General features: G+C 41.3%; 1 protein-coding gene across 1 annotated transcript; it reads left to right on the top strand.

The window, feature by feature from the left end:
* The first annotated feature begins 33 nt into the window (after positions 1 to 33).
* Positions 34 to 23332, top strand: LOC118818183. The gene is made up of 5 exons (XM_036585371.1): positions 34 to 74; positions 2982 to 3208; positions 9764 to 9926; positions 20219 to 20371; positions 23072 to 23332. The coding sequence occupies exons 2-5, from the start codon at positions 3047 to 3049 to the stop codon at positions 23305 to 23307; spliced, it is 714 nt and encodes a 237-aa protein (XP_036441264.1). The 5' UTR covers positions 34 to 74; positions 2982 to 3046; the 3' UTR covers positions 23308 to 23332.
* Positions 23333 to 23711: the final 379 nt, after the last annotated feature.

Genomic DNA, 23711 nt, shown 5'->3' with positions numbered 1-23711 from the left:
CTACAAGGCCAGCAGACCTACACAGGTCACCTCCAACTCCGAGCTCTCCACTTCTCCTCCGCTGAGCTTGTCGGGTCAGTATGTGTAGTCAGGCCTGGATCATCTTGGTTTTATGAGACCAGGGGCCGTATTATAGAAACGTCCTAACTCTTAAATCTTGTCTGATCTGTTTAGTCACCATGACGACTTCAGTAGGACTGAATTTTGAACAGTTGCTATTACAGAAAAACAGTTCCTAACTTCATAATCTCATCATGAACTCCAGATAAGAAAACAGCATCACACAAACATCCTAACTAGACTGAACCTCCTAAATCCTGTCCTAACTTTAGGATGAACCCCAACAGGGTCCTCACTTCTGTTTAAGGTCCGTTTCTATGGTTTTTAGGCAGCTGAGTCAGCAGCATAGTTCACTACCAGCATAATGAGCTCCATTTATTTCTACTGTAAAACGCTGCTTTCACTGTGAGATGATTTTCTTTTCTAACTCTGCGTTTTAAAGATCTCAGACGCTGCAGACTCGATCTCCACCGCCCCTCTGATCACCTTCGTGTGTTAATGTTGATGATGAAATATTACAGTGATGGTGGTGAATAATGAGGAGACGGAGCTGAACGTGTGTCTGTTTATTAGGAGGAGTAACGTTAGCGCGCTCGGCTAAAGCGTTTGGGAAATGGAGACTGAAACTGGGCAGCGGCGACACTCTGATAAACAGCAGGGGGCGCTCTCACAGTATTCATAACACAGTTTATTGCAGTTTAGTTTTGTTTTGTTTTGTTTTCCATCAGTAGCACTGGCCGTCTGACTGACTAGCTTACAGTATTTTGATGACGTGTTTACGTTTCTGCTGTGCGCATATTGTTGGTTGCTTAGTGAGAAAGGATTCCTAAATTGAGATAAGATTTGCTTTTGTGATACGAATTTGTGAAAATCATATCTCACCTGTCAAACCTTAATTTACGACGAAAAATAGGAAGTTTCTGTAATATGGCCTCAGGGCGCCAAGCCACAAGGGGGCCGCTGTGAGCCACTTTGACAACACAAAGAAAGTATATATGGCCTGGTAACAGACTGATGTAATTATTAAGCAGTATGATTGGTAAAATTAGATAATAGTCTGTGTGAAACACAAAAAATAGTGAATAATTGCTTTTTCTGGCTGTAAAAAAATGTAAAACTGCTATTTTTTATTTTTGTTGTTGCTAGTTGTGTAGCCTTTTGTTTGAACATAAATCGCAAGTTATGGTTTTGAAATATTAAGCATTTTTAAGTATTGTATTGCAACGGCTTATAAATAGCTTTGCATTTTGTTCGGCTTTGGAGAGCAAACAGCTTTGCTGCTGAAGTCTACAGTTACTCGTCTTGACAGCTGACTTGACATTTCGCCCCTCCGAGGGCTCATCTAACAAACTTCACTTGAGCTACTACAGTAATGGAGCGGCTGGTGAAACGGCCTCCTTTGAGGGGATGGTTAGGCCTAGTGGGTGGGGTCATGTTAAAAGGAGTATTAAAACTGGCAGTAGACCCCCCAGACATTTGTGTCCAGGCACTTACAATAAGAAACGAGCCGTAAAGAACGGACTTGCCGTTTGTTTTGACATTCAGAGGGCAGCACTAATTGTCTGTCTTTAGTCAGTGCTGTGGTAATTATAGACTGACTAATGGCAAGTTTGTGTGTTTTTGTTGCTGAAGCTGCGCTCAGCGGGGTCCACAGTCACTGCCACTGTCCACTCTCCACTGTCCCCGCTGCTCTGCCAAAGTCAATTTAGACACAGCGATAAAGGCTCGACTTCTTTAGATATCGATTAGAGTTTTAAGTAAATACTTGGCATGTTAGGCCAGTCAGGAAGGTAATTATGCACTGAGGAACATCTCTAGAATACAAGCAGAGGAACCCAATCACCAGCAGCCCTGCAGCCCTCAACAGTCTGAATCAGAGAGGAGCAGTAAATACAGTCGTGTGCAAAATGTGGTCTGTGTTGAAGTTATGGCAGTTTTATTTTTTCCAACATGTTGAACTCAACTTATAAATAGAAATTATGGTTAAATCTTGCCAAATAAATAAATAAATAAATAAAAGATTGCCGCTTGTATATGAAACGGTTATGATACGCTGCCTGATGTCTGACACACTGTTTCAGTACAGTTTGAGATGAGGTTTTGGCCTAAAAGACATTTTTAAAGCATATTTGTAGTGGAGAGATACATGCAGGGCGTTCTAAGGCAAAATACTCCCCAAAGAAAGCTTATTTTGATTTACCACTATTTTATTATTATCTTCATTCCTTTTAACACTTAAATGGCTATTTTTGCTGTATCTTAAATTCCTCTTTTTTATTTATTTACAGTGTTCTTGTCTTTCTGTATGTCTGTCTGTCAGTCTGTCCATCCATAAACCTATACGTCTGTCTATATGTCTGTCTGTTTGTCTGTCTGTCTGTCTATCCGTAAACCTATATGTCTGTCTGTCTTTCTGTCTATCTGTTTGTCTGTCTGTCATCTATCTATCTGTCTGTCTGTCTGTGTGTCCATCCATTTACCTATAAGTCTGTCTGTCTATCTGTCTGTCTATCTATCTATCTCTCTGTCTGTCTGTCTGTCTGTCTGTCTCTGTCTGTCTGTCTATCTGTCTGTCTCTCTGTCTGTCTCTGTCTGTCCGTCTGTCCATATACCTATACATCTGTCTGTCTATCTGTCTGTCTGTCTGTTTGTCCATCTATCTATCTATCTATCTATCTATCTATCTATCTATCTATCTATCTATCTATCCCTCTGTCTGTCTGTCTGTCAGTCTATCTGTCTCACTGTCTGTCTCTGTCTGTCCGTTTGTCCATATACCTATACGTCTGTCTGCCTATCTGTCTGTCTGTTTGTCTATCTATCTATCTATCTATCTATGTGTCTGTCTGTCTGTATGTCTATCTATCTATCTATCTATCTATCTATCTATAATGTCTCTTTCTTGCTGTTGTTTTGTTCAGATTCAGACTCTCTGAGTGACAGTGTGGGTCTGATACCTGCTGATGAAGACTCCTCTGATGAAGAGATGAGGGGATGTGCAGACAGAGAGCAGGAAGAGGAAGAAGAGGAAGAGAGAAGCACTACATCTCTCCATCGTACTGTCTCTCCCACTGGAGACGCTCCTCTCAGCCTGCTGGACTCAGTGCAGGAGACTCCACATTCAGGCCTTTTCACTGAGCCGTCACAGGTGAGTAAAGCCAGCAGCAGGAGAGCCTCAGCACTGCAGAGCTACAGTTCACACCCTGAGAGGTCACAGTTACCACCAGCGATAACTAAAACATGCTGTAATGTGATATGAATTATTTCTGACTCATAGCTCACTGAACCAAGTGGAGAAACTGTGTTGAAAGTGCAGATTATAAACTTTAAATCCATACCACATTTGTTTTTATACATAGGAGAGGAGATATATGAATTTGATGATCCTCATTGTTGTGTGTACAGTCTTATTTTGCAGGAAGAAAAAAAAATCCTTCGCATTTTTGTCAATTTTACATAACAGCAAACAGAAAAAGTCAGAAGAGCAGCCTCAAACCTGTCCATACAGAACATAAATACATAAAAGTCTGAGCTCTGTTTAATCTTACATGTAAACACGGTCACGTAAGTAGCTTTTTTGTCTTTTGAGAAATATCTCTAAAGTTCATCCTTTTCTCTCTCAAAGCGACGCAGAGAAACTTGTTCATGCATGTGTTACAAACGGAGTTGATCACTGTAATGATCTTCTTCCTGGAGAAAACAATCCTTCCTCTACAACTCAAAATGCATTAGCATCCAAACAAAAACAACACAGAGAGATCAGATCACTCCCATTTTGAAAGAACTGCACTAACAACCTGTATAATTCAGGATAGATTTTAAAGTTCAGCTACTAGTTTCTAGGCTCTAAATGACCTTAACCCTTGTGTGGTGTTGGGTTCTGTGGCACCCATTTTCAATGTTTACCTAAAGAAAAAATGATGTGATTTGATTTTATTTCAAGCTCAGATTCTTGTCCTTTGCTCATTTTCTGTGAAGAACATATAAAATAACCCATTTTCAGTGTCTTCACTCTGTTCACCCCCCACACATTTATATTACACATGTGGTGTTGGGTGAACCTGCGGGGAGTAAAAGTGTGGAGGTGCTGTGTCCTTCACTCTGTTCTCCTCCTACATGGCCTGCTGTTAGTGTGTCGGTGTGTGTGAGGGTGGACAACATGGACAGGCTGCTGACTGGCTACAGCTGCTAAAGGAGAACCCTACACTGGACACTTATATTTAAACATCTGGTATTTACATAAATAGTTATGGCTGTATTGATTTAAATAAACAATAATGTGGTGGGTCCAGCAGACCACTGAGTAACACACACACCAACACCACACACGGGTTAAAGCTTCTGCTTACATCACAGAGCGTCTGTCTGTTTATGTTCCAGCACGTGATCTTAAGCCCATTTCACACCAGATGCGGTGCGGTACTTATCTGGAACCACTCCGTGACGCTTGTTATTTCACACTGGAAGCAAGAGCCGTTGCTGTTTGTGTTGCATTTTCACGTACTATAAACGTCTGTATGGTCTGCTTATTACTCATATAAACTTTATGTAGATGACGAAGAGATCAACACTAAATTTTGACTAGCTGGCTTGAATGTTGCCAAAGCAGAAATCTGATTACTGTCTGACTCATGTAGACCTGGAGTTTCCTCATTATCTGATTACTCAAGTGCATTTAAACGCATTGATTGGATTACTGACAGAATCAGATTTTCTGCAGTTATCGGAATATTAAGTGTATGTAAACACACTCATTGTCTCAGTCATCAGGCAGTGAATTCATAACCATTTCGTATAATAACTTTCTGTGAGGGAGCTTTTAGAGGTGGACGTCTGGTTCCTATCACCACCACTGTGAACAGTTCTGACTCTAGACAGTTCTATTTCTCTAGAACAGAGCATGTGGGTGGAGTTCCCATTGAAATCAAGGTGCTCACACGGCTCATACATGACCTCTCTCTCTCTCTCTCTCTCCCCATATTCTAACACTGTGGGATTGAATGGAACAATCTGCACCTTTATTCATTAACTTTCCCACCATGACCTGCACTGCAATTATCATTAAGTGCATTTTTATGTCTAATTACGTGTCTCTAACTGTCACCAGCACATGCAAAGGTCACTGGTGCTCCTATGGAAAGTTTGTAACTCGCTGGCTGGTGTGAGGATGTTTTTAAAGCTGTAGTTCAGGCAAAAACAATACATTTTACCCAGTTTCCTCCCATTTATCCCAAATGTAGGCAATCAGCCAAGACATGTTTGGTGTATGAAGTCTGCTTTCTTAGTTTTAGTGCTGGAGCTATGAGGCTAATGTGATGTGAGCCAACAAATAATGAAAGTTTCTACTACCAATTAGCATGGTGCTAACCGCATGCCTACATCATCACACGGTTACTTCAAACCACATCCAGTTATTAACGACATGAACCTGACGAACTTGGTCCCAGACCCAGATTTCAGTGTCTAGAACCGGAGCTTTCTGCGAGCTACCATGTTTCCTATCTCCGTATAAAAGATGCATGAGCCTTCCTTTATTGTCGGATGCACTGTGATGTTTTACCAGACAAGTGTGTGAGCAGATTCAGAGCGCAGTTCGTGTAATAAATGCTTATTAATATTTTTGTATGATCAGAGTGAAGGCGACAAGCGGCGCTCGACAAAAAATGATGCAAATGCGACACAATTTGTGTTTTTGTCACAGACCTTGTCGCATCCTCACCGGGGTTCGTCCTCGCTCTGAGTTTGGGCCCCGCCTTTCTGCCGGCTCCTGGGGGACAAGTGCACGGCATCAGAATGAATCGAAAGAGCTTCGCAAAGGTTTCATATACATAAAGCCAGCAACACGTTAAGATCTGAAATTTTACCTGTTTAAAAAAAATGTCAGCCCAAAGACATTTCCAGATTCAGAGATGGCGCCCCCTGCTGTGCCTGCTGCATTTACTGTTTTTAGCCTCTATCCATTTTCAGAATGAACTGAGTAAATTAAACTTTATAACATTGAGCCTCGTGTTTAGATAATAAACTATTTCGTTTCCCGTTTTTGAAATTTATGACTATAACCATACATGAGATCCTGCTGGTGTGGGTCTCCTCGCATTCAATGCAAGATAAATGCTGCTTGAGTGCTTGAAAACGTTTGCTTGCTGCGTATGTTTTTTTTTGTTCTTTTCAGAGCACTTTATGTAGTTTTTTAAATTAATTTGTACTACAACTCTTGCAGCTTTTATAGCATCAGCGGTACCTCCTGAAGAAGTGTTCGCTCAGCCCTGATTGGAGAACTCTATAATGAATCCCTTTGCAGAGTTGTAGAGTTAAAGGTGACCAGGTCAGTTAGATATTACTCATTCCTGACTAATTCAGCTCTGCAGAGTGAGGAGAAAAGCCCCGCCGGCCTTTACACTCACTGAGCTGATGAGGAACTGGAGGAGTAAAGTGATGTAGGAGCCGTCATGGATGGACTATTGAGGTTTAATGGTGCACGAGAGCGAGAGAGCGAGAAAGAGGAAAGAGGGAAAAAGAAATTTTATTAAACACCTGAAATTAAATGTCTGATCAGAGAGCATTCTTATCTCCACTCTTTTGTCTGCCTATCAAAAAATCATGTTCTTTAGGCTGTTCGGGATTAATTACTATCCAGCCTTTTTATTCCATCCAGCCTCATTTCGCCTCAAAAGGACAGCAGCCTGGTAACCGTCAGAAAGAGAACATTACTCATTTCCTGCTAAAAAGAGAAACCCAATCAGAGCTGCTGTTGTAATTTTCTGTTTACATAATGCGGTTTGATTTTCACTCGCTTTTTTCTGTCTCTGCACGTCCATTACGTTGACCCAGTCTTTGACTAGCATGCTAATATCGTAACTCTGTTTCCAAATCAGCTTTGCCCCTAAAGTGGATTCTCTCTTTTCTCTCTTTGGCCTCTTGTTGCTAGGCTAACATTATCAGAGACCACAGAAGTTTCATTTAGCAGGCAAGTGGCTAACAGAAAAAAACAAGACAGAAGATACGAGAGGTAAACAAACTAGGAGCGCGCTTTGAACTGTTTACTGTAACCTAGTTAGGTAATGAAGTTTAGCGAGGCCTAGTATGAACAGATCAGATCTGCCAGAGAATCTGGGGCCGGATTCACAAAAGCTTCACAAAAACTTGTGAAGGTTCTTAAGACAAACACTAAGAAGTCCATTTGAATGTTCTTAAATGCAGTTCTCGAAAAAAACTTCTCAAATATTCTCTTAAAATAATCTTAATTCTTAATAATCTTAATTTTCTTATATATGCTATGTTGCAATTTACCATGCACCATAAACGACAATAGAAATGATGCGACATGTTAACTTTATGAAGTTTGGGGTTGGTTATAAAATATAGCCCAGGTCAGACCACGCAAACACACAGTCGACGTCAGAGCAGTAAATAATCGGACAGCACTTAAAACATTAATGAAGTTCATTCAGACTATCTCAGCAAGCTGCAGTAACAAATGAGAAAGTTCCTGCCAGATGGCTGTCACTGATTGGTCACACTGAAAAAAGGATTTTGTCGAGTGAAATTATCTTAATTCCAGTCGATATGTCTAATATTTCTTATTTTGTACTTATTTTTTACCTGTTTTCAGTAATTTTATTCCGTAAAATTATCTCACTATACTGGCAGATACATTTGTTTGGAAATAAGTTAAATAATCTTAAATTAAGCTTACAGGAGAAATATTGGATATATTGACTAGATTTAAGATAATTTTACTTGACAAGATACTATTTTTTTGCAGTGCAGAATCTCTGTTTTGGTCCAAAAGCTGCTGTTCATGGACCTGAATCTCAAACTTAAAGAGTAATTACACCCCACTGTTTTCAGATAACTCCACCCCTGGCTTATCAAATGGGAGGGGCACGTTGGGAGGGGCCCTGCAGTGATCTACGGGTTTGGAGGTGGGGCTGGGAGGGAGGTTTTATAGTTAACGTTAGCTCCCAGAAAATATGAAGAGTGACAGAATTAAACAGCGTTTTTGTAGCTGAGAGTCTTACGAGGCTGACGATTTTTCTCTACTACCATCCCCATCTTTGGTGAGGGAAGGTGTTTCTGATCGGGCAGTCCATGTCGAGCCTGAACAGTATGAGCCTCTGACTCAAGCTGCCGAGGAGTTAACGTAGAAAATGATTAACAGCGAGCGGCTGAGGCGCCGAACAGTAGAACATTCCCTAAAACCATGACAGCTCGCTTCTAACTATCTGTTCAGCAGGTCCATATTCAGTATAACCCGAGTCCTGATTTCCTAGATGCCCTGATTTCTGAATTAATGAAGTGGCTGTTATCCAGGGTTTGCTGCAGTGGCCCTAAATCCTTACGATCTGCAAGCTGCTCATGGCAGCTTCATGGAGACTTGCAAGAATCCTCACCTAATCGGCCCTTCAGGTTACCCAATCATACCTCGAACGTTATCAATAAATGTGCTAATCATAACAACCTTGTGAGGTGGTGCTGGGGGTGTTGTGGCACGGGTAGGGCGTCATTGGTGGGGGGTAACGTTGTTTGACAAATTTGCATACTGTGCCGTGTCATCATACTGTGGTACGAAGACATGTCATCCACGCCTGTAGCAGGAAAAAAATGATATTTTTACAGTTTGGAAGGATGTGTTCACATTTCACACAAGTCTGGTGTAAATTGTTATTACAGAGCAGTGCAGTTCAGCTTTTAATGAAAAAAAAGGTCTTAGGGTGGAGTTACTCTTTAACCTATCCTGGAGTGGGTTAGACATGCAGCATACATTGCTGATTTAGTGATGTAGCCACGGTGCTGTAGTCAGAGCCGGTTTATGAGGAGGCTGGCCACTTCCTATTTCCCCCATTACATCAAAAACTTGACTGCAAAACAGCAGAGGGCGCCCTTGAGTGAGTCCTGAGTGAATGGGAGTAAATGGAGCGCAGTGGCTAAAAATGGAAAGTTAAAATAGTTTCTAATCACTCACCCAGAACTTTTCTTTAATTTTAGAAAGTAGAAGGATGTATTTCACTTAAAAAGCAAAGAAATCTCAGCTGTATGTTTTACTTTTTCTACAGCAAACAGGGTTTTGGGCAGCAGGGCGCTAACATTACTGCTACTGAGTGCTGATTGCTGATTTACGTCATGGACGTACATGAGGCGTCGCTTTAAACTCCTATAACTCGAGTTTAAAAGCTCTTAAATTATATAGCAGCAGCGTTAAAATGTTTTATGTTGTTCTGTGTTCAGGAAATGAATGAATTCTTTTACATTAAAAAATGTTTAAACATTTGTAAACATTGATTTTGCTCAAATGCTCCATATTAACTCATTCATTTTGGACTCGCTCTAGAGCGCCCTCTAGCATTTGAAAAACCCGGAAGACATTACAGAGTGATAATTCTCCTCTCCACAAGTTCTCTGGTGTAGTCTGGTAAAAGGTGATTCACTGTGTTTGGGACAGAAAGTCCAGGGTTAAAGGTTAGCTGGATAGGAAAGCTCTTAGTTACCTAAGCAAGAATCACTTGTAATCATTAGTAAAGTATCGAATTCTTAATCATACTAATATAATTAAATTATTGTAAATAAGTTCATGATGCATGTAATTGCAAGAAAAAACTTCTTCTCCAAAGGTACATCAAAAGGTAGCAGAGCTCGACCTGTGTGCTGATCCACTTTAATTGCTGGATTTGCACCAATGCTAGACTCTCTCTCTCCTCTCCAGGCTCTAATCTCTCTCGCCCAGCGAAAGGCCAGCGAATCCCAGCACTACCAGGGCCTGGAGGGATTTCTCACTCTGGGACTCGACCTCAGCTGTGTCCAGCCAAGCCCAGCTCCACCTCACACCCCTACAGAGAGGCGCTCACACTCTCAGGAGCTAATGACAGGTTAGTACTAGGCCTTAAAGTTCATCCAGTGAAAAGGCCATTTGACCTTTAAGATCATATGTTTTTGAAGGAGGATTTAAGACCATCTGACCAGACATATAGGCCATAAACCAGACTCAGGCTTTAGATCCTTTGAAAAAATATGGACACATGGTTTTTAACCCTTTTGTAACCCTTCTATAATCTTTTGATGCACACAGTTGTTCTGACAGACTGTAATACACCACAGGAAGTGTAGGGGGCGATATGGCTTCTACTGTTTCATTTAAAAAGCTCTATAATGTTCATATGATCCACACAGTCACTCTGACAGACTGTAATACACTACAGGAAGTGTAGGGGGCGATATGGCTTCTACTGTTGCATTTAAAAAGCCTCTATAATGTTCATATGATCCACACAGTCACTCTGACAGACTGTAATACACTACAGGAAGTGTAGGGGGCGATATGGCTTTTACTGTTTCATTTAAAAAGCTTCTATAATGTTCATATGATCCACACAGTCACTCTGACAGACTGTAATACACCACAGGAAGTGTAGGGGGCGATATAGCTTCTACTGTTTCATTTAAAAAGCTCTATAATGTTCATATGATCCACACAGTCACTCTGACAGACTGTAATACACTACAGGAAGTGTAGGGGGCGATATGGCCTCTACTGTTTCATTTAAAAAGCTCTATAATGTTCATATGATCCACACAGTCACTCTGACAGACTGTAATACACTACAGGAAGTGTAGGGGGCGATATGGCTTCTACTGTTTCATTTAAAAAGCTCTATAATGTTCATATGATCCACACAGTCATTCTGACAGACTGTAATACACCACAGGAAGTGTAGGGGGCGATATGGCTTCTACTGTTTCATTTAAAAAGCCTCTATAATGTTCATGTGATCCATGAGGTCATTCTGACAGACTGTAAAGCATTACTCTGACAGCAGGGGGACAATTTGGCTACTGGCAGCGACGAAAGGGAAAGGAACCGAAGAAGGCTGAATAGTCTGATTAGCTGATTAACAGAATTAATAAAAGAAATAATCATTAATTACAAGCCTACTATTTCCCAGCGACTCACAGTACTTGTTTTGGCAGGTTTTTAACTGAACCTAGACGTTCTGGCCAAACTGGCATCAAAATTTCCTAAAATTTATGTATCATTACGGCCAAATTGATGTGCTGGTGGCCACCACCGCATGGCCACCATTAAATTTATACCCTGGTTGGTGCACAAACAAGATAAGGATGTAATTTCAGCACAACAAAACCTGTGTAGCTCTCGACTTGCAGAGGATTAGATGGTAAGATAGCGATTTGTTGGACCACAACTGTGCCGCAAGTCGCATTTCGTTCAGTGTTATTGTTCCACACGGAGAGGAGCTGTTTAATAAGTAATGCAGAAAATGAAAGACATCTATTTCTCTGTCTGGAGGGACAGTTTATGGACACCTGAGACCGGAGTGAGTGAGTGTGGACAGCATTACCATAGAAATGGAGGAAATGTGTTACCTAAGGGGGTTCTTCACTTACGTCATGGTTGATGGTGTTCTTGTACCCTCCGTTCTCCTTATTTGCTGTGATTAAATAGGCACGTGTGTGTCTGTGTGCGTGTGTGTCTGTCTGTTCGCAATCAAATCCAAATTGTCATCCAACTGTGCTGATTCTAATTCACTGTACAGAACACATTCGGTCTGTACCGCCAAGGTTATTCCTGTCCTCAATCAAGCAGCTTTAGACAAGCCATGTATTATTCTCTCCCACAGCAACTCTGACATGCTGTATTGTTCAGCCCTTACACCCTCGGCACCCTTTCACTTAAACAGCAAGTGGGAAAGTCTATGAAAAGTATAAATCTTTTCACAGACTCATGGAGCTCCTTAGAAGAAGCTGTTTCTTCTAGCCTGTAGTGTACAGCAGCCAGTAGCACCAGCTGACTGTAGCCTAGTTTGAATGTAAACCGCCACTACGTTTGAGTTTACGAGGAACTTACGGTGCCATAAAAATCAGTTAAATTGGCTGGTCTATTTAATTGATGAGAAAGCTTGCAAGAAAATGAAATATGTCTCGGTTTGGATCGGCAACCAGTTCTGCAGGATGGATCACACGCGTTTCCGTCACAGATCACAGACCTCCTAGACGCAGATTTACATAGAATATACACCGATCAGGCACAACATTATGACCACCTCCTTGTTTCTACGCTCATTGTCCATTTAATCAGCTCCACTTACTGTATAGGTGCACTTTGTAGTTCTACAGTTACAGACTGTAGTCCATCTGTTTCTCTGATACTTTGTTAGCCCCCTTTTACCCTGTTCTTCAGTGGTCAGGACCCCCATGGACCCTCACAGAGCAGGTACTATTTGGGTGGTGGTGTGTGTTGCGCTGGTCTGAGTGGATCAGACACAGCAGTGCTAGTGCAGTTTTTAAACACCTCAGTGTCGCTGCTGGACTGAGAATAGTCCATCAACCAAAAACATCTAGCCAACAGCGTCCTCTGGGCAGCGTCCTGTGACCACTGATGAAGGACTAGAGGATGACCAACACAAACTGTGCAGCAGCAGATGAGCTATCGTCTCTGACTTTACATCTACAAGGTGGACCAACAAGGTAGGAGTGTCTAATAGAGTGGACAGTGAGTGGACACTGGTGTTTAAAAACTCCAGCAGCACTGCTATGTCTGATCCACTCAGACCAGCACAACACACACTAACACACCACCACCACATCAGTGTTGCTGCAGTGCTGAGAATGATCCACCACCCAAATAGTACCTGCTCTGTGAGGGTTCATGGGGGTCCTGACCACTGAAGAACAGGGTAAAAGGGGGCTAACAAAGTATGCAGAGAAACAGATGGACTACAGTCTGTAACTGTAGAACTACGAAGTGCTACAAAGTGAACTCACCACCTGAGTGTAGAAACAAGGAGGTCATAATGTTATGCCTGATCGGTGTATAACACAGATTAGTTTTAAAGTATAACTAACATAGCTAACATTACCTTTTTGTCATTCAACAGATTGAAGTAGCGATTACATTAGCCGCACCTTCGCTAACATTACCGACCGTTCATTGATAAAGTGCCATTAAAATATTTGTACGAGAGCCCAGTTTGAACATCAGAAAAGAGTCCAGCAGCAGAACAGAATAAACACACATACAAGAGATGGACGCCATTTTCCTGTTTACTGATTGGCTGCAGAGTGAAAACATCATTCTGTGCATCAGTGTTTTGATCTTAACTAGCATTACTAGTTAAGATGTACCGTAAGTGTCTGTGGTGCAACCAAAATTCTGTGTTTCGCTAGTTTTAAACCAGCTTCTCTCAACGTGAGATTTAAGATAGACTTTACAACCCAACTTACGATCAAACCTACGTTCAGCTGGTGCAACTGGCTGCAAAACATGATCTTTTTCTCTTTCATCTTTAGGTGGTCCAAATGTACTAATCCAGTCGAGGGTTAAAGAAATAGGAAAAAAATGTCGTTTTCCCGCTTAGTTGATCAGAAAAGACGTTTGCTTTTTGAATAAGTTGTAACAAGTAACAACAAGCTAACATGTAATGCAAGCTTATAGTTTCTAGGTTAGCATGGGGCTAACTGCATGCCTACACACTTCATCACACACCTCAAACCAGGTCAAGTTGTTAAGTGTTCTCTAATAGACTTGCTTGCACTTAATGGCCAAAGGTTTGTGGACACCTGAACATCACATCCATATGTGCTCATTGAACATCTTATTCCAAAACCAAGGGTGTTAATAGTGAGTTTGTCCTCCTTTGCTGCAGTAACAGCCTCTACTCTTCTGGGAACGCTTTACACTAGATATTGGAACATTGCAGCAGGGATTTGCTTCATTGCAACAACAACATTAGTGAGATCAGGCGTTGATGTGAGGCCTGGCTCTCAGTCATTGTTCCAGTGCATCCCAAATGTGTTAAATGAGGGTAAGGTTGAATGAGGTCAGGGCTCTGTGCAAGTTAAACCAAACTACACAAGTTGTTTCTTTATTAAGCTCGCTTAATTATTGGGGCATTGCTATGCTGAAACAGGAAAGGACCTTTTCCAGACTGCTACCATAAAGTTGGAAGCAGCAATAAGATTTCCATTCACTGGAACCATGAAGAACAGCCCATTATTCCTCCTCCACCAAACTTTACAACTGGCATTCTGCATTCAGGCAGGTGGCTTTCTCCTTCATCCACCGAAACCAGATTCGTCTGTCAGACTGCCAGATGGTAAAGCATGATTCATCATTCCAGAGAACATTTTCACTGCTCTAGAGTCCACTGGTGCCCCTAAAAGGGCCACGTTTTTACTCCAGCCCAGCTTGCAACACGTAAGGAAAGAGCCAAAATGTGGACCATCTAGGGGACCCTGAGGACCAGCTGGAGAACCACTTCTTTACGCCACTCTAGACTCCATCTTAGGCTTGTGTGCAGCTGTTTGGTTGGCATGGTCGCTAAGGAAATCCAAGCCATGAAGCTCCTAGCATTGCTTACAGAGTCTGTTTGGAGCTTGGTAGTAATGTGCTTCAGTGCTCGGACCCCAAGAGGATGTGTGGCTCACCGCTTCACAGCTGGGCTGTTGTTGCCCCTACATGTTCGCACCTCGCACTAACAGCACTTACGGTTGACTGGGGAAGCTCTAGCAGGGCAGAAATTTGACAATTTTGTTGAGAAGGACGCATCCTATGATGATGCTTCATTGAAAGTCACTGAGCTCTGGTAAAGTTTGTCTATGAAAACTGTATGATTGTTTGCTTTATTTATGCGCCTGTTAGCAATGGGTGCAGCTGAAATCTCTAATTTGCCTTTAATATTGTCCAAACTCTCACCAAAAACCTCTGTATGCATCATGCTAACACTCCAGGTTGTTTTTACTGGAAGTCTCTGAAGAAGCTCTGCTGCGCACCTATGAGCACCTTGATGAATGTCACTGTCTTTTGTGCAGCGTGTTATTTAGACGCATAATTATTCTATCCTTAGATGGATTGTCCAATAAAAAGCGCTGCGATTTAACAGATCTGTGCAAATTATACTTCTCTCATATAACCATTTATCCCCCCAGTCTCTTCCTCCAGTGGCCCACCATTAATGAGACACTCTTAAGAGAACATTAGTTAGAGTGTAAACACTAATATTTCTCCAGAAGAATAAAACCACATCTGAAAAACGGCCGTCGTTGGAATATAAGGGAGCTCAAGTGTGCAAGAGGAGACAAACTGGAGCGAAATGGTCTCGTTGTTAGATGCTGTACATCAAGTGTGACGATAATCGAGGAGCAGCGTTAATGAAAGAGGGAAAAGGTCAGAGTGATATTTCCCCTCACAGCGTTTCTCCTTCACTTCCATCTTTTTGCTCATCGTCTTTTGTGTGGCGAACCTATCCATCGCTCTTTCCTCTCGTTCTTTTTTTTTTTACTCCTTCCTCTTTTTTTATTATTCGTTGGGGTGCCAAGATCTAACAGGTTTTATTGGTCTGTCTCTACAGCTCCTGCTCCCCTGAGCGCAGTGACAAGGGCAGTGAGCAGCCAGCTGGAAAATGGTTTAATTATAGCAGTCGTTTAAGAAAGAGAGAAGAGACACACGCTTTAACCTCAAAACCACCACATCCACCATCACTGTCTGTCTGTCTTCTACATCACTCTCTCTCTTTCTCAAAGTGAAAGTACTTACCCCAAATGCTTCTCTAGTTTCAGCACTGGGAGCAATGAGGCTGATGAAGTTAACAAGTAACGAGGAAGCTTGTAACTCACCATTTAGCATCGTACAAACTGCAAGAACCGTTTTCTATGACATGACAGGCTCTGGAAAGTCAGGAGAAGCCTCAACATAAGCAGGGTCTGGTCCAGGTCATTGAGACGCAGCTCCTAAACCCTCGGTGGGTGTCCGTCAAGGGTGCATCATCATCATCATCATTATTATCTTTTTTATTTATATAGCACCTTTCCCATGCTCAAGGACACTTTCCAATCAGAAAGTAACAAAAGACATAATCAACAATACATAAAACAGAACACACACACCTCCACAGTCCCCACAGCTAGTGGGCGGGATTTCACTGACCACGGTATAGAGTCACTTAGCTAGCCCAGAAAAAGTCCTTAGCCGCAGGGAAGGTCTCACACCGTAGAGGAGGTTATGAGAGTGTTATGAGAAAAAAAAACCCCAAAAAAAACGGCAAGATGACTGAGCAAAAGATCAAAGAAACCCACAAATGTGAGAATTTTCTTACATTTAAAAAATCACAATAATCAGTGTATTATTATTAGTTTAATGTCTTTTCAGTGTATTTTGGTCCTTTTCTTCATAACAAGCATAAAAATTGCTAGTAGTGCTGATGTGTTGGTAGCTAGCTAGCTAAATTTCCCATTCCACTTTAAATGGTGCACCATTTAAGGTGGAACATGAAAGTTTGAACAAGAAGCTGGTGAATATCTGACTTCAGCTTCATATCACTGAAGAATTAGGGGTGGGCGATGATAAATAATTGCCCCCCTCTTTGAAGTCATATGATGCCCTAAATGTAACTAAAGCCCAGCAGTGAGGAGCTGAACTTTACCCTCCTCTGCTGTCACTGCAGACTGGCAGGGTCTCCTACAGAGCAGCGCTGGTAGCTGTTAATGAAGTGATGCTCTTTTTATTTGAGGGTCCCGTTTCAGAGGGAAGATTTCAACCACTACCCTGTAACTCAGTTCCAAGGGGCAACACTCGAAAACAAGGGGTAGGGGTAAAAATATGAAATGGGATTGAGCCTCAGTACAGAGCTTGGTCACCTCCTTGGTGGGAACCTATTCTGGCAACAGTAAAGCAGCACAAACTCGCCTGGTTTGGCTGTCTGAAACACCACAACATACTAAATTAGACCATCCTTCCTGGTACCCTTGAGTGAGGCCGACAACATCGTAGAGAAAGGAAGAACTGACTCGTGAACGTAAAGGAGTAAACAGACCTTGGCATGTCTGACCAGCATAGGTCAGAGTTGTCAGAGTGGAAAACCTTGCCAACTGATGCATCCCTCTAGTCCCAACAATGACCAGTTAAGTCAAGGGACTGAGCTCTCAAACAGACTTGCTTATATGGTTTCTGACGCTGATTGATACACGTATCTATAAACGTAGACAAAGCTACGGCACATAGCTACAATTTGTGATGTTTTAGGCTGGCAGGTGGCACAAAGCTAATGGATTAGCTCCAGTGTAACACTGAAAATGAAATCTGTATAAATTTGATTTCTCTCCATTTTTTCTTTCAAAATGTAGAGAAAACAAAATATAGACTCTTAATAACATAAGAGGAACACTCTGGCTAAAATCAAAACTGTAGTTACTTCCTCAAATCATTAATACAGTGGAGAGAATGGATCACTCAGACAACAGAAATGACTCATCAGAAGAGGAGGACAATCAGCTAAAAGCAATAGGTAGCAAAGTAACTGGCTATTTAAAAATCGTAGCTCGGTTTGGCTTTTTTTCTGGCTAAAAGGGTAAAAATGTATCTTTAGCCCTATTCAAGCTGGATTCGTTTGAACGAAGGAGGTCTGGGGATGTAATTTGTGTGTGATTTGACCGGCTTTTTTGTACAAGGTAAAGTCTGTGCCATTTCCCCAAAGTACCTCAAATAGCCCAGACTGAAAGATCATCAAACAGACGTTTACATGACAGGTGCCACGTATTTATTAGAAATAAAGGTTCTGTGCAGGTATATTTTTTGTTCATCAAGGTACAAACAAAGTAAATGTTCCCTCAAATGTACAACAGTGGTTTGAAGGTCTGATTGTGAACCTTAAATAAGCTTTACCAGGTGAAAAGTTTGTATTTGTCAAGTCAAGTCAAGAGGCTTTTATTGTCATTCAATCTATGTACAAGTACACAGTGGAGCGAAATTACGGTCCTCCAGGAACAACACGGTGCAACAAGGAACAAAAAGTACAAAAGTACAAAAGTACAAAGTGCGAACCTGCAGACAGCGTGCAAACAAAAATTAAGCTAGAAACAATACAATAAATACGATAAATCAAACAGACATTAGACACAGCAAACAGACCGGACAGTGTAGCACCGACACAGCACAGATTTCTGGACATGAGGTAGTGGAATAAGGTGCAGGCATATTTAACGTGATGTGATCTGTAAGTTACATCAGATAACATACATAAACACAGCAGTTACTGAGGTAGTGAAAACAGTGTAAACACAGTATTGGCAACAATGTTCCAGATAGATAGTGCAAGTAGTATCTCGTACCTTTTCATAACCGAATGTTTTAAAACAGAACAGTAAAATAAAAGCCTGGAGACGAGACGGGGTGTGTGGAGTCAGTACAGCTTAGAACATATCATTTCAGTGGATTATGGTTCAGTTATGTTCCCTGAATAAAGGTACTGAGATGCACCCTTGAGGGTTCCACCCCAGTGACAGTATAGTACCTTTATTTCTGATACTGCACTGATTTAGCCTTATATATCATTACAGTAGTCCACTCAAGGGAAACAATATCATAGTGGAATAATAGCCATTGTTGCGAGAGTCGTATACTGGATTGAACCGGTTATGCATCATAGTCTTTTTAGCAGCTGTGAGCCCAGCAATGATTAACCGCTTTTGAGCTAATGTGAAGGTGAGAGCCATCCTATGGTATTTTATGAAGAATATCGCTTTTATTGCTCTCTAGTATGTTTTTCTCTTTATCAGTATGTCCTTTTCTCAGTTTGAGTTCAGTTCAGGCTGCTTTATTGTACAGCTTTGCTCTCTGTGTGTCGTCGTTTAAATCTGAGTCGCACTGGCTAAAAGAATAATCGCTAATACTTAATTTCTTCTTCCTCTCCATCTTTCCATTTTCTCAGTGTACAGTGTATCCTTTTTTTTGGACAAGGCCTGTGAAAATGCCATAATTAAGCTCTGTGAAAATATGCTTTAACTCGCCACACCACTGTTGGTTCTACATAATGTGAAACAGTGGGGCTGATATGATTAACTAGGGTGGCCAAGAATCACCTTTCTTAGTGGTAGGCGAGGTGATTCTTGGTTTAATAAAGCATCCACTTTATTAATATGATTAATAAAATGAAGCATAACATATGATTTAGAAGAGGAGGGAGAAAGAGCTGATGGTAACCTGTTTTTTAAGAAAGTACAGCTGTATTTTTTTGCTCAAGCATTTACATTGAAGGTATCTGGCAGACGCTCTTATCTACAGCGACTTACAATTTGATCATTTTACACAGAGAGGTGAAGGAAGTGTTAGGAGTCTTGCCCAAGGACTCTTATCAGTGTAGTGTAGGATTCTTACCCAGGCAGGGATTGAACCCCAGCCTACACTGTAGAAAGCAGAGGTGTTATCCATTAAACTACACCAACCACTACTTAGCATGCAGTATCTTATCAAGGACATAAACATTACATGCACTTGAGTAATCAGATAATGGGGAAACTCCAGGTCTACATGAGTCAGACAGTAATCAGATTTCTGCTTTACAACCAGCTAATAAACTCACAGAAGAAGACGCGACGTAAACGTAACGTAAAACTCAAACTTCACACCGCAGCTTTTTTTTAAATATCGCACAACTTTACCTGAAAATATGAACAAACATCATCTAGAAGATGAAGAATATTTAAATCCTTTATTTCCTGTTTGGTTTCAGTGCCGCTCCAACTGTGTTTTGCTGCGTCTCGCAACATCCACCGTCTGATCTCACGCATGCAGAGACTGAGAAATCTGATAGAAATCAGAGTAAGAGTTTACATGCACTGAGAAATCTGATTACTGAGCTAAAATCCAGCCTTTTTATCAGATTTCTTAATCAGATTTCTAAATCAGAGAATGGTGTTTACATGGCCATTTGAATAATCAGATAACTGCAGAAATCCGATTATGATCAGATTATTGAGTGCATGTATACGCAGCCATTGTTGTTTATAGGTTTTGTTATTATTTCTTTTTGGGTCCCACTTTGGTCAACTTTTTGGTCCCTATTCTGATTATCATCGCTGTCCAAAGAAAAACAAATATCTTCAAAATAGTAACTTTACAGAGGAAGGCAAACTCACTCTTACCTTTGAATGTAAGTCAATGTAAAGAGATTTTATTCCAAGTGATTTTAGAGCATTTCTATTGGTCCATTCGTCATGAAATCAGACAGCATAAAGGACAGCTGGTGTGTTGAAATGCTGCAGAAAAAAAAAAATGGACAAAAATGGCAATGCATTGTTTTTCTTTGGACAGTGACGTTATACTATGGTGTTTACCTCTTTCACTCACTCTCTGGTTCTCTTTCTCTCTCAGTAGGTCAGGGTAGATGGAGACCGGCCAGCAGTCTCTGCCACTATGCAGAGGAGGAGCTAGTTTCTGCAGTGATTAATAACCAGCCAATCAGTAACAGCTCACGTTCAGCCACACCCACTGGCAGTGCTACATTGCGAAGGCTGCATCTACCAGGTGAGTGATCTATAAAATATCAGGGCAGATAGTGAGGGCTGTGCGGTTGGATTGTTCTCGTCAACTCATAAAGTTGGAAAATTGTCACTAGTTTGTAAAAAACGGTTATTTGTGTTTAGGTCACAACTGGCTACTTGCAAACTATAATCATATTTGTTGGATGCGTCTTTGTTTCCTTTTTAATTGCTAGCTGTCACACATGGATGGATAGTGTATCTCCAGAATGCCTGGATGGAGGCTATCAGAAGAACCAAGAACAAGAAGCCTAAAGATCCAAATGCAAGACAGGGTAGTCATAGGCATAATTGTTTTTTCCAACGAACTGGTTCTTCTCATAATATGTCCAGAGAGCTTCAGTCTGGCTGTCTGGGCTGAGTAAGAGGTGAGGCTTGATTTGGTCCATTGGCTCTCCAAAGGTCTTCTCCCCAAAAGTCTTCACCAACACCAAAGTTCAAAGGCATTACTGTTATTATTTATTGTCCAGCTTTCACACCCATCAACAACTGCAGAAAAGACCACAGCCTGGACAGTTTGGCTCTTTGTTTGAAGACACATCATCAGATCTGATGATCTTTTCGAGCTCCTTGTCCTGCTGAGTGCCAATCTGTGTCGTATTTCTTGACTGCTGCATCCTTTGTTGTTAATAATTGATCCAAGCAGGCACAAGCTGTCCACCACGTCTGCATCTTCACCATCGGTGGTAAAGCCAGCTGTCTTTCTCAAGGTCATAACCTTCATTTTCTTCATATTGAGCTGAAGTTCTAAAGTGTAGCACTGAAATTCTCTTTCATGAAGATTGGAACCTGAAACTGAATGAAATGTTCATGTAAATCCAGCCTGTAGTCCTCAATGTTCCCCCTCCCCAGCACCCTCTTTCCTTCTGTCCCTCCAAAATAATTACACTGCACTGAATCCTCTCTGGACATCTCAGCAAATAAAGGCCTCATCCATCCTCCCGAACCCCGGCCTACTGGACACACTAAACACTCCACAGGACTTAATCCAGATTTATAGGGCCAAATCGCCGTTAATATTTTATACCGGCGCCTGTCTGCTGGCGTATCCTTGGCCAGGCTAAATACTCTGTTTACCCACTGCTTCCTCCGCCCTGTTGGATGCGGCGTTACTCACGGCGGCGGTGACATCAATAATAGCCCGACGAACACAACAAGCAGGAAAACCATAAACGCGTTCGGCAGAGGTGTGATTTAGAGTAACGTGTCCGCACTCCTCGATCTGAGTCTGTAATTAAAGCAGAGCACCCTGCCGCATACAGTACACGGGTATATACTGTACGCTTTCATAATAACTTTAATACAATTCGAGTTGCATCAGCCACCTTTTATGGAGTGGTCTTCTGGGGTAGCAGCATCTCAACTGTGGACAGGAAGAGACTTGACAGACTCATTAAGAGGGCCAGCTCTGTCCTGGGAAGCCCCATAGACCCAGTGCAGATGGTGGGAGACAGGAGGATGTTAGCCAGACTAGAATCCATGATGGAGAACAGCTCCCACCCCATGCCTGAGACTCTGACAGCACTGGGCAGCTCCTTCAGTGACCGGCTGCTTCACCCCAAGTGTGTGAAGGAGGCCATCGCCGGTCCTTCCTTCCTGCTGCTGTTAGACTGTAGAACCAGCACTGCTCCCAGTAGAACCTCCTCCACCCCGATTAGACCTCAATCGCGCAATATAATCAATACTCCATGTGCAATATTTTTTAAAAATCTCTAGTGTAAAGATTTTTGCTTTTCTATTTATAATTGTTTATATTGTTGACTCCTCACCATCCTATGTGTAACATAAACCAGTACCTCATGTGCAAAACTCTATGAAATTCAGTTAAATATCCTTACAGTGTAAATATTTTAGCTTTTATTTATTTATGATTCTTTATGTTGTTAATTTTTGTGAAGGATAGAGTTTATATTTTAACTTATTTATTACTTTTAGTATTATATACACCGATCAGGCATAACATTCTGACCACCTCCTTGTTTCTACGCTCATTGTCCATTTTATCAGCTCCACTTACTATATAGGTGCACTTTGTAGTTCTACAGTTACAGACTGTAGTCCATCTGTTTCTCTGCATACTCTCTCGCTCTCTCTCTCTCTCCTTTCTTCTTTTCTCCCTATTGTTTTTCTCTCTCTTCTCTTTCTCTCTTTCTGTTTTTGTCATTTTTTCTCTTCTCTCTCTCACTAATTTCTTCCTTCCACTTTTTCTTTCTGTCGATCCGTTTCTTTTCATTTTTTCTCTCTCTTGCCTTTTCTCTCTTTCTCCCTGTTTTTCTCTTCTCTCTCACTTGTTTCATTCCTTTCTTTTTTCTTTATCTTCTCTCTCCCCCTTTCTTTTCCCAAGTCTTTCTCTCTCATTCTTTCTCTCTTTCTGTTTTTCTCTCTCAATTTTTTTCTCTCTCACTTGTTTCTTCGTTTATCTTTTTCTTTCACTCTTTTCAAGTCTATTAGAGGTTTCTGATCAACTCCACACGGTTTCAGACAAGTGTGTTAGCTATGCAGTTAGCGCAGTGCTAATTGGTAGGTTATAAGCTTCCATTGCTTGTTAGCTACATTAGCCTCTCAGTGCTGAAACTAAAGGAAGAAACCTTCACTCACCAAACAGGTCCTGACTGATCGTCTACATTAAGGGGGGAACTTTGTAAATTTGATTTGTTTTGTTCCTCCTTTAATTTTGTTTCTCCAGGTTCCTCCAGCAGAATCACTCCAACTTTCTCTCCTCCCAACGCTGAGGACTCCGCCAGGACCCCCGAGTTTCGGCCGCTGTCCCGCGCCGCTGTGGAGATCCTGGAGGTTCAGAGTGTGGAGCGGTCGGAGCTGACGGACTCTGAGGATGAGGATGATGAAGATGACCGGGCTCTGGCTGGATTGGAGGAAGAACTCAGAAGGATGAGTCATGTGACCCAAAACAGAAGGACATAAAAATTCATGATGTGGACAAAAAATACTGTAATATTTCACAATGGATAGAAGTTAAAACTGTAATAATAATAATTAAACAAAAAACTATAATACTACTACTACTGCTAATAATAACTAATAATAATAATAATAATAATAATAATAATAATAATAATAATAAATGTTGTTAGTATTTAGCTAGCATTTTCATAATGTGAAAAAAAAGAAGAAAGTAAGAAAAGTAAAAATACAATGTGGAAATGAAATAAAATGAAATCAATCAAATCAAGAAAAAAGATTTTATGTTATCTTTAAATGTAGGTATTGTGATATAAACTGAGTCTGTTCTACAGTTTTTCATTAGGCTGAATGAATAACTGACTCTAAATGTAGGTATTGTGATATAAACTGAGTCTGTTCTACAG

The sequence above is a fragment of the Colossoma macropomum genome, unplaced genomic scaffold (assembly GCF_904425465.1).
Source record: "Colossoma macropomum unplaced genomic scaffold, Colossoma_macropomum, whole genome shotgun sequence".
In the NCBI taxonomy this organism is placed as follows: Eukaryota; Metazoa; Chordata; class Actinopteri; order Characiformes; family Serrasalmidae; genus Colossoma; species Colossoma macropomum.
The sequence above is the reverse complement of the archived record's forward strand: the minus strand, read 5'-3'. Positions and strand labels throughout refer to the sequence as shown.

Coding starts and splice junctions, on each gene's coding strand:
- LOC118818183 (XM_036585371.1), top strand. CDS start 3,047: ATGAGGGGATGTGCAGACAGAGAGCAGGAAGAGGAAGAAGAGGAAGAG. Junction 9,927..20,218: donor CTCTCAGGAGCTAATGACAG/GTTAGTACTAGG, acceptor TTTCTCTCTCAG/TAGGTCAGGGTAGATGGAGA. Junction 20,372..23,071: donor GCGAAGGCTGCATCTACCAG/GTGAGTGATCTA, acceptor TTGTTTCTCCAG/GTTCCTCCAGCAGAATCACT.